The sequence below is a fragment of the Pelophylax lessonae genome (assembly GCF_965119305.1).
Source record: "Pelophylax lessonae genome assembly, chromosome: 8".
In the NCBI taxonomy this organism is placed as follows: domain Eukaryota; kingdom Metazoa; phylum Chordata; class Amphibia; order Anura; family Ranidae; genus Pelophylax; species Pelophylax lessonae.
Genome location: NC_138775.1, coordinates 94690577 through 94704037, shown reverse-complemented (window position 1 = coordinate 94704037; position 13461 = coordinate 94690577). Strand labels below are relative to the sequence as shown.

Sequence of the window (13461 nt, the reverse complement as noted above, 5' to 3'; positions counted from 1 at the left end):
ATCAGCTGTCAGCCCGTTGGCAGCTGGTGACTCGTTTGTTGTTAAGGACGTGGCGGGTGAACATCCTGGCAAGTGTCCAGAAAATTCAGGTGTTCGGCGAACACCCATATGGGTGATGTTCGGGCTGAACTCATGCTTAGCCCGAACCATTCGCCCATCCCTAGTTAGCAGCACTTTTATATGTAAATAATCTGCAGAATTACAGGGACACAAGAGGGATATTTTATAAATAGTGTAAGGGCCATGGTCACCATTTTTTTTCTATACAATTGTTCCAGCATTGGAAATCCAGCAAAATGCATTGTAACACATTTGCTGTAAGCTAGCACTAATGCTGGCCATACACTAGCCGAAAAATCGTTTGAAAATCTGTCGTTTTCTCCGTTAGTTTGTTCGTTTTTTGTCCAGTTAATGGATACAAATAGAAAATCGGTTTTAACTTTTCAGAGCTTAAAAATCGAAGGAACAGTTTGGAAAATTCTGCCGAACTAACGATATATTGAAAAGGTTAATGTGTTTCTCACCTGAACTGTTTGCACTAGGTAGGGGACTCAATTATTAGAAGGACAGACAGTGCAATCTGCCACAAAGACCATGTGCGCCGAACAGTCTGTTGTTTACCGGGCGCTCGGGTGGACAGATTACTGGGTGGGGCTGGGGAAGACCCAGCTGTCATGGTACACGTGGGTACCAATGACATAGGCAGAGGAAGATGGAGAGTCCTAAATGATTTCAGGGACTTAGGAGCTAAGTTTAGGACTAGGACCTCCAAGGTAGTATTTTCAGAAATACTACCTGTACCTCGAGCCACACCAGAGAGGCAGCGGGAGATTAGGGAAGTTACCAAGTAGCTGAGGATCTGGTGTAGTAAGGAGGGTTTCGGGTTCCTGGAGAACTGGGCCGACTTCTCAGTCGGCCACCGGCTCTTTGGGAGGGACAGATTGCACCTAAATGGGGAGGGTGCAACCGTACTGGGTGAGAAGATGGCAGAAAAGTTAGAGGGGCATTTAAACTAGGTGATGGGGGGGGAGGGTACAGATGTAGAATTATCCAGTGGAAAGCAAGATTCAGAGGGCAGAAATGGGGGCATTAGCGGTAGGCTGTTCGGAGCTCCTAAACACAGAGGTGGTATGGGGAAAAATCAAGAAAGCAGCCTAAAAACTTCAAATGAGGATATATGTAACCGGTCAAAATTACGAGGCTTGTATACCAATGCCAGAAGCCTGGCTAACAAGATGGGAGAGCTGGAGCTGCTGATGTTTGAGGAGGACTTAGATTTTGTTCGGATAACTGAGACTTTGTTTGACAGCTCTCATGACTGGATGGCGACCATTCAGGGGTATTCCCTTTATCGCAGAGATAGAGAAGGTAAAAAAGGGGGAGGGGTATGTCTGTATATTAAGAAAAAAATACAAGTAAATATGAGGGATGATATTAATAATGGAGCTATGGACGAGGCAGAATCCCTATGGGTAGAACTTCAAAGGGAAGGCACTGTGGGGAAGGTAATATTGGGCGTATGCTATAGGCCCCCCAACCACAGGGAGGAGGGGGAGGCGGACCTCCTTTTACAGATAGGATTGGCAGCAAGGATGGGAAATGTCATTATAATGGGGGACTTTAATTATCCAGATATAGACTGGGTAGGTAGGAACCGCGCATTCAGCCAAGGCTCGGCAGTTCCTAAACGTTTTGCAGGACAATTTTATGGGTCAGATGGTGAATGCACCGACAAGAAACAATGCGGTACTTTACCTACTGGTTACTAACAATACAGACGTGCTCACGGATATAGAAATACGGGACAACTTAGGAAACAGTGACCATAGGTCATTTAGTTTCAGTATTAATTATAGTAATAGTAAACACAAGGGCAATATAAGGACACTCTGCTAGAAAATATCAAATGGGATTGAACCCTGGGAACAAAGAACACGGAGGAAAAATGGGAGTGCTTCAAAAGCATACTTAACAGAGTGATTGACCAGTGCATTCCAAAGGGAAATAAATTTAAAAGATCAAAACTAAACCCTGGGTGGCTAAACTCCAACATAAAAATGCATATTAATGCTAAAGGAAAGGCCTTCAAAAAATACAAGACTGAGGGGTCATTGGCAGCATTCAAGCATTACAAAGAGTGTAATAAGAAATGTAAAGACGAAATCGGGGCGGCTAAAACAGAACACGAGAGACATATAGAGGAAGAGAGTAAAAAGAACCCAAAGAAATTCTTTAAGTATATAAACAGTAAGAAAGCAAGGCCAGAACACATTGGCCCCATAAAAGACGATAAGGGAGTTTTGGCCACAGAGGACAGGGAAAAGGCGGTAGTGTTAAATCATTTCTTCTCTTCAGTCTTCACAAAAGAATTGGGGGGCTACACTAACCCAGCTTGTAAGGCCAAACTAAACAACACACCTTAGGAAATACCGCCATGGCTAACAGAAGATAGACTTAGAACTAAACTGGAGAAACTTAACATAAATAAATCACCGGGACCGGATGGCTTGCAACCGAGGGTTCTTAAAGAGCTCAGCCAGGTGATTGCCAGACCATTATTCTTGATCTTTAAGGCTAGTTTACAGATGGGTATGGTGCCAGCTGATTGGAAAAAAGCCAATGTGGTACCAATATTTAAAAAGGGGCCGAGATATATAACTTTAGGCCGGTCAGCCTAACATCAGTAGTCTGCAAGATTTTGGAGGGGATGTTAAGGGGCCACATACAAGACTTTAGTAATGAAAACGGTATTATTAATAGTAATCAGCATGAATTCATGAAAAATCGTTCTTGCCAAACCAATCTATTAACCTTCTATGATGAAGTGAGCTGCCACCTAGATAAAGGTAAGCCTGTGGATGTAGTGTACCTGGACTTCGCAAAGGCCTTTGACACCGTTCCCCACAAACGCTTACTGTTCAAACTAAGGAAGGTAGGTATGGACCATAAGGTGAGTACCTGGATAGAGAACTGGCTCCAGGGAAGGTTGCAAAGGGTGGTGATTAATGGGGAGTACTCAGATTGGGCGAGTGTGGAAAGCGGGGTCCCCCAGGGTTCTGTCCTGGGGCCAATCCTGTTTAATTTCTTCATAAATGATCTAGAGATGGGGATATCAAGTAAAATCTCAGTATTTGCGGATTATACTAAACTAAGCAGGCCAATATCTTCTGGGCAGGATGTGGAAACCTTACAAGCGGACCTGAACAAAATTATGGGGTGGGCAACTACATGGCAGATGAGGTTTATTGTTGAAAAATGTAAAGTAATGCACCTGGGTGCCAGAAACCAGAAAGCAAGCTACTCACTAGGGGGGGAACCTCTGGGTGAGTCTAGGATGGAAAAGGACCTGGGGGTACTGGTAGACAACAGGCTTGGCAGTGGCATGCAATGCCAAGCCGCTGCAAGCAAAGCCAACAGAATACTGGGATGCATAAAAAAGGGGATTCACTCCAGAAATAAAGAGATTATTCTCCCACTCTACGGCCACATCTGGAGTATGCTGTCCAGTTCTGGGCACCGGTCCTCAGGAAGGATGTGCTGGAACTGGAGAAAGTCCAGAGAAGGGCAACAAAAATAATTAGGGGAATGGAGGACATCAGCTATGAGGAAAGACTACAAGCACTGAACTTATTCTCTCTGGAGAAGAGACGATTGAGGGGGGATATGATATCAATGTACAAATATTGTACTGGCAACCCTAGCATTTGGAAAAACCTATTCATAGAAAGAAACTACAACAAGACACGTGGCCACTCACTAAAACTAGAGGAAAGGCGGGTTAACCTTAAAATACGCAGGGGGTTCTTCACTGTGAGAGCAGTAAGGATGTGGAATTCTCTTCCGCAAACAGTCGTATCAGCAGGGAGCATCGATAGTTTCAAAAAACTATTAGATGGGCACCTTAAAGACCACAACATACAGGGGTATACAATGTACGGTTAACAGCAAACACACACACACACACATCATATGTTGAACTGGATGGACTGATGTCTTTTTTCAACCTCACTAACTATGTAACTATGTAACACTAGACATATGTGACAAAAGGAACGAAAAACAAATTCATTTATGTCCATTGAGCGATTTATCAATCAGAATTCGGTCATTACGTGATGGCACGATCGTCTGCTCTTATGGCCGATATGTTTGTTTTCCTAAAATGAGTTTGAACGATTTTTCGTATAGTGTATGGCCAGCAGAAGTTGCATTTAAACAATACAATGATTTATTCACTAACAGGGGTATCACATGTGATATTTGGGTCATGTATCCAAATACTGCATGTGATATGTAAAATGTCAGTTCACTACAGGTTTATGTGGTATTTACCACAAAAATAGGAAACACTGTAAATACCACAGAAAACTATCTAAAAGTAAATTCACAAAAAAAAAAAGCCAAAAGTAAACATAGATTCATTAAATAAGTTGTGTTCTAGCCACATGCAATTTAATAAACATTTTCAATTTCTAGTTGGTTGTTAACACATACTTAACAACCAGTGACTCGCCTGCTGTCAGCAGGTGCCTTTTTATTTTGTTTTTTTTTTGTGCGGGGGCAACGGGGGGTGTTTATCATGACTGACAATGGATGTGCATGGAGGGGAAGTTTTTATTTTTTTAAATAAAGCTGTGTGACTTGACTTTTGTTGCTGAATGAGTAGGGGGTAGGGCAATCTCATTCAAATTGGGGACCAAGATCTGGGGGCCTAAAATGAGGAGGGGGGGCGCATAACATTTTGTATTTTCTACTATTGGTTCTTTTGTTTACATTTTGCGGTCAGCGGGGATGAGCCATGAATTTTAGGTGCTGGCTGCTTAACAACCATGATCCCTAAACTGAACTGTCACAATTACCAGTGGTATTAATATCACTTCTGATTGTTTCACTTCCAGCTGCAGCTGGAGCTCTGGTCTGCTGTAAAAAAAAAGGGGGCGGGGTGGCGGATGGGACACATTATATACCGCAAAATAAAACGTGCCCGCACTTCTTTTGTGCGATTGTCACACCACACATAAGGCAGCCTATTGAAATAAATATACTACCCTAAAGCAACACATTTAAATGTGCAAAAATGCAAGCACGCAATTGCACCTGCATAGGTGTGAACAGAACCCTAGTTTAAATTGGTTTTAAATTGCTTCCATCTAGGATTTTTTCCAACATCTTGTAGATTTCAGCAAGCTCAGCCTCCTCTTTGTACAGCTGATGGTCTTCTTGTTTTATCTTGTCTTCTTTTGATAATCACACTCACTGAATATGTAGTACAAAGAAAAGTTGGTTAAGAAGTTTAATGAATATTCAATGTAACTCGCAGATTGCTTATTTAACTGACCTATCAATAACTTTACAAGTCTTCATGAAAAAAAAAGGCATAACATGTCAAAATATAAAACAACAATATAATTTTACAAAAAGTGAATTTTTCTATTTAAAAAGCAGTTACTGAAATTCGGTCTAGTGACTTTGCCAAGGCTGAGATGGTGTCATCAGTTTTCTGCTGGCAGAAGGGAGCATGTTCTTAGGCTCCTTTCACACGATCGGACTGATCAGGTGGACCTGATCGGGCCACCCATTCTCCTCTGTGGAGATGTGCCCACTGACACCCGTCTCTCATCCGATCCGACAAGTTCTGCCTAAAACAGACGGATGGTGATACATTCGCCATCCATCCAGCGGGTCGAATCGAATAGGACATGCTATCCATTTTCATCCGATCTCCCCATAGAGGAGAGCGGGACTCTGACAGGTCTGTTTCTGCACAGTGAGTGGAGACGGACCTGTCATCAGCCTGCTCAGCAGGGATCAACAGAGCGATTCCGCCGAGCGGATCCGCCCCGTGAGGAAGGGGCCTTAGGCCTCTTTCACACTGCCCGCTCCATCGGCAGACTGCGTTTTTCTCAGCACAGGATCGATCCGCCGATCCCGCTGAGCAGGTGGATGGCAGCTCCGTCTCCGCTCTGTGTGCAGAGACGGAGCTGTCAGGTCCCCGCTATCCTCTATGGGGGAATCTGGCGGTCCGTTCTCATCCTATCCGCTGAACAGATGGAAAATAGGGTTTCCATCCATCCGGATTTGATGGAAAGGATCGGATGGCAGCGGGTGTCAGCAGAGTTGTTTCCGCTGACATCAGCTGCCCCATAGGGATGCATGGGGCATCCGTTCAGATCCGCCTGAAAAACTGATCTGAACGGTCCGCATGTGTGAAAGGGGCCTAGTCTCTTCACTTCCATTATTTAGACTGTAACATTGTAACATTGTAGCAAGTCACAAGGTGAGAGACTCCTGGAGGGGGCTATCTGTGCCAGACATTTGTGAACACAGCCCAGAACTGCATAGGCACTGAAATTTAGATGACTGTCATCTCTTACCCTAGGTTCACACTTCTGTGTTTTGTGAGGGCCATTTTTGCTTAGGCAAGGCAGTCCATTCAAATCAGTTGCCTGCGTTTCTGCAAAACAAAAAGGTGCATGCACCTTTTAAAACCCACGGCCACAGAGAAATCGCATGGTCTTTTTGACCATTGGATTTCCCTGCGTTTATCGCACCCGCAAACGCACTGAATGCTGAGATGCATGAGGGTGCCATTCAAAATGAATGGTAGCGCTGCGCATCTCCTAAAAGCAGTGCGATTTGGCTGTGAATAGTTTCAGCAACAGATGTGATTTCCACAGCCTCACGCATAGGTGTTAACCTAGCATAACACAACATCCCAGTTTAGAATGTAGATGCTGACCCTGGATGATGCCTTAAAGGAGTTGTAAAATCTGAAGGTTTTTTATCCTAATGCTTTCTATGCATTAAGATAAAGAGCCTTCTGTGTGAAGCAGCCTCCCAAGCACCCCTTAATACTTACCTGAGCCCCTTCTCTGTCCAGCGATGTCCACGAGTCCATCGGCCGTCCGGGACTCTCCCTCCTGATTGGCTGAGACACAGCCGCAGTGCAATCGGCTACTGCAGCTTTCAATCAAAGTCAGATAGCCAATCAGGAGAGAGACGAGCGGGGCCCAACTGCAGCTCCGTGTCTGAATGGACAAAGGGAGCTGCAGCTCGGCTCCGGTGCCCCCAGAGCAAGCTGCATGCTGTCGGGGCACTCAACAGGAGGGAGAGGCTAGGAGCAGCAAAGAGGGACTGCTCTGTGCAAAAGTAAGTATGTTGTAAGTGTGTAAGTATGTTTGTTTTTTTTAAAAACAAGTCTTTACAATCACTTTAACAGCCCATTCACACTGCCGCGACAGGATTTTCTTGGGCGACCTTGCACGGACTTCATATAATTTAAGTCAATGCAAGTCGCCTTCAGGTCGCCCCAAAGTAGTACAGGACCCTTTTTCTAAGTCGGAGCGACTTGTGTCGCTCCTATTAGAACGGGTCCTGTACTATTCAATGGTGAGCGACCGCGACTTGTCAGACGACCAAGTCGCCTGACAAGTCGCACTAGTGTGAATGGACCCTAAAGCTTAAAAGTTTAGCTAAAAAAAAAAAAATCAGTATAAGGGACATTACTTACTTCTCTTATGCCCCCCACCCCTGCCACCACAATCTTCTGATACGGCAGGAGTTGATAGAAGTGAAGGAGCTGTGAAAAGGCACCCGACTATACCTGACCTTCCCGCCCAACTATATCTGACCTTCCCACCAAGATCCTCCATTCGTAGATGCCATACTACAACTTACATTGTATTTATACATTTTATTTTTTTTTTTTACTAAACTTAGGCTTTAATTCAGCATGCATGAACCTAACATGAAGAATTATATATGATGCTAGGCCTAATTTATTACAGGCATTTATATAGAGCTGACAAATTACAAAGCATTTCACATAATGTACATTCACATCCGTCCCTGCTTTCCAGGCGCTTACAGCTTTCTCATATGCATACTAGGGACAATTTAGACAGCAGCCAATTAACCTAGCAGCATGTCTTTGGTTTTTGGAAGGAAACCAGAGTAACTTTAACTTGTATTTGAGAGTAATCACAAAACACTTGTGTGCCGCCGGTCTTCATAGGTCTATATGTGACAAAAATTTATTATTTTCAGGTTCAGTATTTTTTTTGAAAGACATAGTACAAAAATAAAAAAAATATGTACGTATTGCTGCGCCTTCCCCTATAGATACATATACAGAATAAAATCTTCCAGTGAAAAATAAATATTAATGTGAATTCATATTACTCTTTGCATACAGTGGTAAATTCATATATAAAGTGCTATAAGTGCATTCACAGTTCACCTGTGCTTTTCCTTTGTGACATATAAAGTCATATATACTCATATCTTCAATGAAAAAATGCAATATACTGTATATATCAATACTATACTGATTGCAATTCCTATAATTGACCACTAGATAGAGTATCTGCAGCATGTATGGTATCTCACTATGGAGATCATGTAAAAGGACGTTTGAATTGTTTGAAATGGTGTTAAAATAGTTTTATAAAAGTATAATTTATGTTTACACCTGTGGAACTGGAAAGTAATATGTAATACATTTTTAGAAATGGAAGGTAATATGCGTTATTATGGTTGCTAGATGAGAGATGTGTACCGGTTTCCATAGCTACTAAGAGTCACCAGTATAAATGTAGAAGTGTGCGCCCAGCCCTGGACCCCTGTGGAAGTCACCTGACCATGATGATACGCATTGGCTGGAGCCAGGTGACGTAGCCGAAACTGGAAGTGGCACAGGTGCCGTGAGCCCCGCAATGCTAACTTGCCCAAACTGTGTTTTCATCATATTAATGTAAGTGCCATTGTTTTAATAAACCTTTGCCAGTTTTAACCTATGACACTATGAGGTTCCCTTGTATTGGGTGAGCTTACATACAGTGGCAGTACCATGATCTTAAAGGGCCAGACATTGTGGCTAAGGTGTTACCAGTGGACCCCATTAATGTGAACAGGGGTGGAGGAGTAAAGTGGAGTCTTATTTGTTTAAGAGGAAACCTCTGGTGGAATTCCCTTGTCAATCTAGGGGCATGAACATTTTCTTCGGGCTCCCAAAAATTTTCTTCTGGACCATATCCTTCCCATTGAACCAAATACTGTAATTTGTTCCTAAAGATCCTGGAGTCAAGAATTCTCTCAACCACAAATTCTTCTTCATTTAAGGATTTTCCTTAAATGGTTTGAGTAGCGATAAGATATAAACGGACAGTGACTGGGTTGATCTAAACAGAAATCTGGAAAGGTCCCACAAACTTTTGTCCCAACTTTGCAGATGGAACATGGACCTTCACATTTTTGGTTGATAACCAAACTTTGTCACCCACCTGGAAGGTAGAAAGTGATCTGCGATGTCTATCAGCAGCCTTCTTGTAACATTTCTGAGCTCCCCTCAAAGTCTCAATCAATTTCTCCCAAATCTCTTGCAGCATAGTTAATTTGTTGGCTACAGCAGGAATTGGAGTTGAGATAGGGAGATCAGGAATAAAAACTGGATGATTGTTTAAGAAAAAACGGGCTTTGAGAGGTTGGGCAATGTCTAGAATTGTTATAAGAAAACTCTACTGTAGGAAGATAGTCCACCCAGTCATCCTGAAGATAACTAACAAAACATTGAAGGTACTGCTCTAAAGTTTGATTGGTCCTCTCAGTCTGACCATTACACTGAGGATGAAAAGCAGATTGCTACTCCTAAAGCTGAGCTAAAGCTTTTCCAAAACTTTGAAGTAAACTGTTCTTCTCGATCTGACACAACGTCTTCAGGAATTCCATGTAGTCTGAAGACTTCTCAAACCATCAACTCTGCAGTTTGTTCAAAGAGGGTACCCCCATAACCGGTATAAAGTGAGCCATGTTGGTGAGGTGGTCAACGACTACCAAGATAGTGGTCATTCCTTTTGAGAGAGGTAAATTAACCACAAGTCCATAGAAATTGACCCCCATGGTCTTGATGGGATAGGGAGTGGTTGGAGCAACCCCAAAGTAGAAGCTTGAGGTGTCTTATTGTGTGCACAGGTCAGGCACGAGGCTACATACTGTTAGGCCTGCCAGAGACCCCTACCGCTCCTCCAGTTTCCTGAGCAGTAGTCTTGTTATCCCTGTATCAGGTGGAGGAGTGGATTGGGTCCTACAGCCGAAATATCGGGAAAGTGAAACCAGCAAACTTAGGGAACAACAAATAAGAAAAGACTCGCAGTTTGGAGTAGGTCGGGAGCCAGACCCCAAGGGAGCGAAGTCCAGAAGAGTAGTCAGGAACAAGCCAAATTTGTTAGAGCTGGTACAGTCGAGATCAATAGCCAGAGCCGGTACAGTCCAAAAGGGGTAATCCAAAGAGAGGTCCAGGTAAGCCAAGGTCAGCAACTAGAGTAAAACATACACAGCATACAACAGGAAGCAAAACCTATACTCAGGCACTAGCAGGAAGTAGAAGAGGGTATATATAGGTCAGGGGACGAGGTAACTGACTACAGCTGGCCACTGGGTGGAGCAAGAGTCACCCAGTGGCAGAACAAGCCCAGAATAGGAATCACCCAGTGGCTCGACCAGCAGGGAAACGATCCAGAACACAGCAGACCACAAGATCAATTCCCAGTCAAGGCGTGACACATACCTATTAACATCTTTCTTGTACCCAGGCCACCAAAAGGAACGTGATAAAATGTCCTCTGTTTTAGAAACTCCAAAATGTATAGCAAGTTTTGAGTCATGACTCAACCGGAGGACTTCAACCAGACTCAGGTACATAGAGGCAATGTGTTTGAATCCAAAAGCCATTCTTGTACTCAAGGTTGATGTTTGTAGGAGGATTATTGAGGAGTGAGTCATTCTCATACCCTTCTTTGGGGAGACTCAAGAATGCCTTTGAACTTGTGGCACCTAGGAAGTTCTTTTGAGGCAGGATTGTGCATTCAGAGTTGTTATCCTGGAAAGGCACGACAAAATATGTGATAAGCCCATTTCTTGACCCAGGTCGATACGAGATAATAAAATTTTATCTAGAAAACAACAGCGACCAACGTGCTTGTCTAGAAGACAATATTTTAGCCGAACAAATGAATTCTAGATTTTTGTAATCAGTGAGAACGGTCATAGGGTGCTAAGTACCTTCCAGCAGATGCCTCCATTCGGAAAAGGCTTCCTTAATTACCAGTAACTCTTTATTCCCGATGTTGCAATTCTTTTCGGCTGAAGACATTAAACAAGAGAAGTAAGCACAACGATTAAGCTGCATCTTTTCACCTCTTCGTTGAGAAAGGATAGCGCCCACAGCAGAGTCATAAGCATCCTCTTTCACTACAAAAGGTAACTCAGGATTGGGATGTACCAATACTGGTGCAGAAGTGAAAAGAGTCTTTAACTTAGCAAAAGCAGCCTGAGCATCAGATGACCACACGAAGGGCACCCCTTTCTTTGTCAGCTGTGTAATCGGGGCTACGACCTTAGAGAAATTTCTTAGGAATTTCCTGTAGAAATTGGCAAACGCAACAAATCGTTGAATTTCCTTAACATTTCCAGGGACAGGCCAATCTACTACTGATTATATCCTCTCAGGATCCATGCTTACTCCATCTGGAGAAATAATATACCCCAGAAACTGGATCTGGGTTTGCTCAAACTCACATTTCTCCAATTTGATATAAAGTCGATTCTGCCTTAATCTTTCAAGGAAAGTGCAAACATGCTTGCGATGCTCCTCTAGGTTATCGAAAAAAAAAATTAGGATGTCCTCCAAATAAGCAACTACAAACTGGTCCAACAGAGCTCGGAAAACATTGTTGATGAAGTGTTGAAAAGTTGCAGGGGCATTACAAAGACCACAAGGCATAACCAAGGACTCAAAATGTCCGTATCTGGTTCTAAAGGCAGTTTTCCATTCATCTCCTTGACGAATACGAACAAAGTTATATGCACCCCGTAAGTCAAGCTTTGTAAAAATGTTGGCAGAACGAAGTCTTTCCAACATTTCAGAGATCAACGGGAGAGGATAACGGTTTTTAATAGTAATTTTATTCATGTGCCTGTAATTAATGCATGGACGCAAGGTGGATGCTTTCTTTTCAACAAAGAACAGGGCTGCTCCAGCAGATGTTGAGTGTCTAATAAACCCCTTCTCCAAATTTTCTTTAAGCCACTCCCTGAGCACCTTTAATTCAGGTTCTGACAGATTGAATAGGCGGCCGAAAGGTATTTCTGCCCCTGGGAGAAGCTCAATGGGGCAATCATATGGGCGATGAGAAGGTAACCGGTCGGCATTCTTCTTATCAAAGACATCCCGAAACTCATGATATTGTGGAGGCAGGTTGTGAAAAGACTGTGTGGTAACCACATCCAACTGTGACTCCTTGATCGGTGGAGAACTAGTTTGACAAGGCTCTCTACAGTACTCCTCGCAATGGCGGGGGGGGGGAGTAAAATTTATAATCCATGCTTTCCAATTGATTGAGGGATTATGGGTGGAGAACCAAGGAATGCCCAAGATGACAGGAAATTTAGGTGACGTAATTAACTGAAAACTGATGGTCTCACGATGGTCGGCCTCAAATTGGAGAACCAGAGGGACTGTTTCATGGGTAATAGGTCCTGATAGATCCACCGTCTCCATATCAATAGGGGCAGATTTATTTCTTGTTTGAATATTATTGTTTCTGGCAAACGTCTATGTCCATAAAGTTCCCCCCTGCACCAGAGTTCAGCATAGCAGAGCAAGGAATCTCAATGCCCTTAGAGATAAGTTTAATAGGGAGGACAAAACGAGGTAGTGAAGAATTTACTTTATTTCCTTCCTGGACCAATGGGGAGATAGACTGGCTAATGGAGTTTATTTGTTCAGGCATGATCACATCCACCGATGCAACTGTTCTTCTAACTTTGTTAGGACAGTTAACTACGTAATGGCCAGAATCTCCACAGTAAAGACATAGGTTCTCAGAACGTCTTTTCTTTCTCCTGAATGTAAATGGATCGCTTAATTGCATTTACCTACATTGGCTCAGGAGTGTTGGAATGCGGAGAAACTTTGAAATCCTGCTGAACAAATGGAGTAGCAGAGAAACACATGCCACTCTTTTTTTTTTTTAAAGGTAACTTTATTGAACAGAACAAACAAAAACAGAAATGTATAGTGCAATATAAAAGACAAGGAGCCTAGAAATCAGATGAAACTGTGTCTCCCATCAAATGCCCACAGGGGGCACAGTGGATATGTGACATACATAATAAAAAGAACAACAAAAAGGAAAGCTTTAGAATAACAATAATAAAGCCCCGGGGGGGGGGGGGGGGGGGGGTTAATGGGCGAAATGGGGGGGGGGAAGGAGGGGGAAGAGAGGGGTATATCAACGTGTATAGCATGGCCATCAGGCATACAATAATAAGACCTGCAATGACATCCTGTTAACCACTTCCCGCCCGCCCTATAGACAAATGACGGCGGGAATGTGGTTGAGTTATCCTGACCGGACGTCATATGACGGCGGCAGGATAACACAGCTCTGGGCGCCCCCCAGG

At 43.3% G+C, this 13461-nt stretch overlaps 1 protein-coding gene across 1 annotated transcript in view; it reads right to left on the bottom strand.

Annotated features, from left to right (window-relative positions):
* Positions 1-5020: 5020 nt before the first annotated feature.
* Positions 5021-13461, bottom strand: part of FAM227A (family with sequence similarity 227 member A) — a gene marked incomplete at its 5' end in the record, with an annotated part of 166614 nt that continues 158173 nt past the window's right edge. The window contains one exon of the mRNA XM_082264955.1: positions 5021-5256. Coding sequence (XP_082121081.1) covers positions 5226-5256 — 31 coding nt within the window. The 3' untranslated portion in view covers positions 5021-5225. The remainder of the gene's footprint in view (positions 5257-13461) is intronic.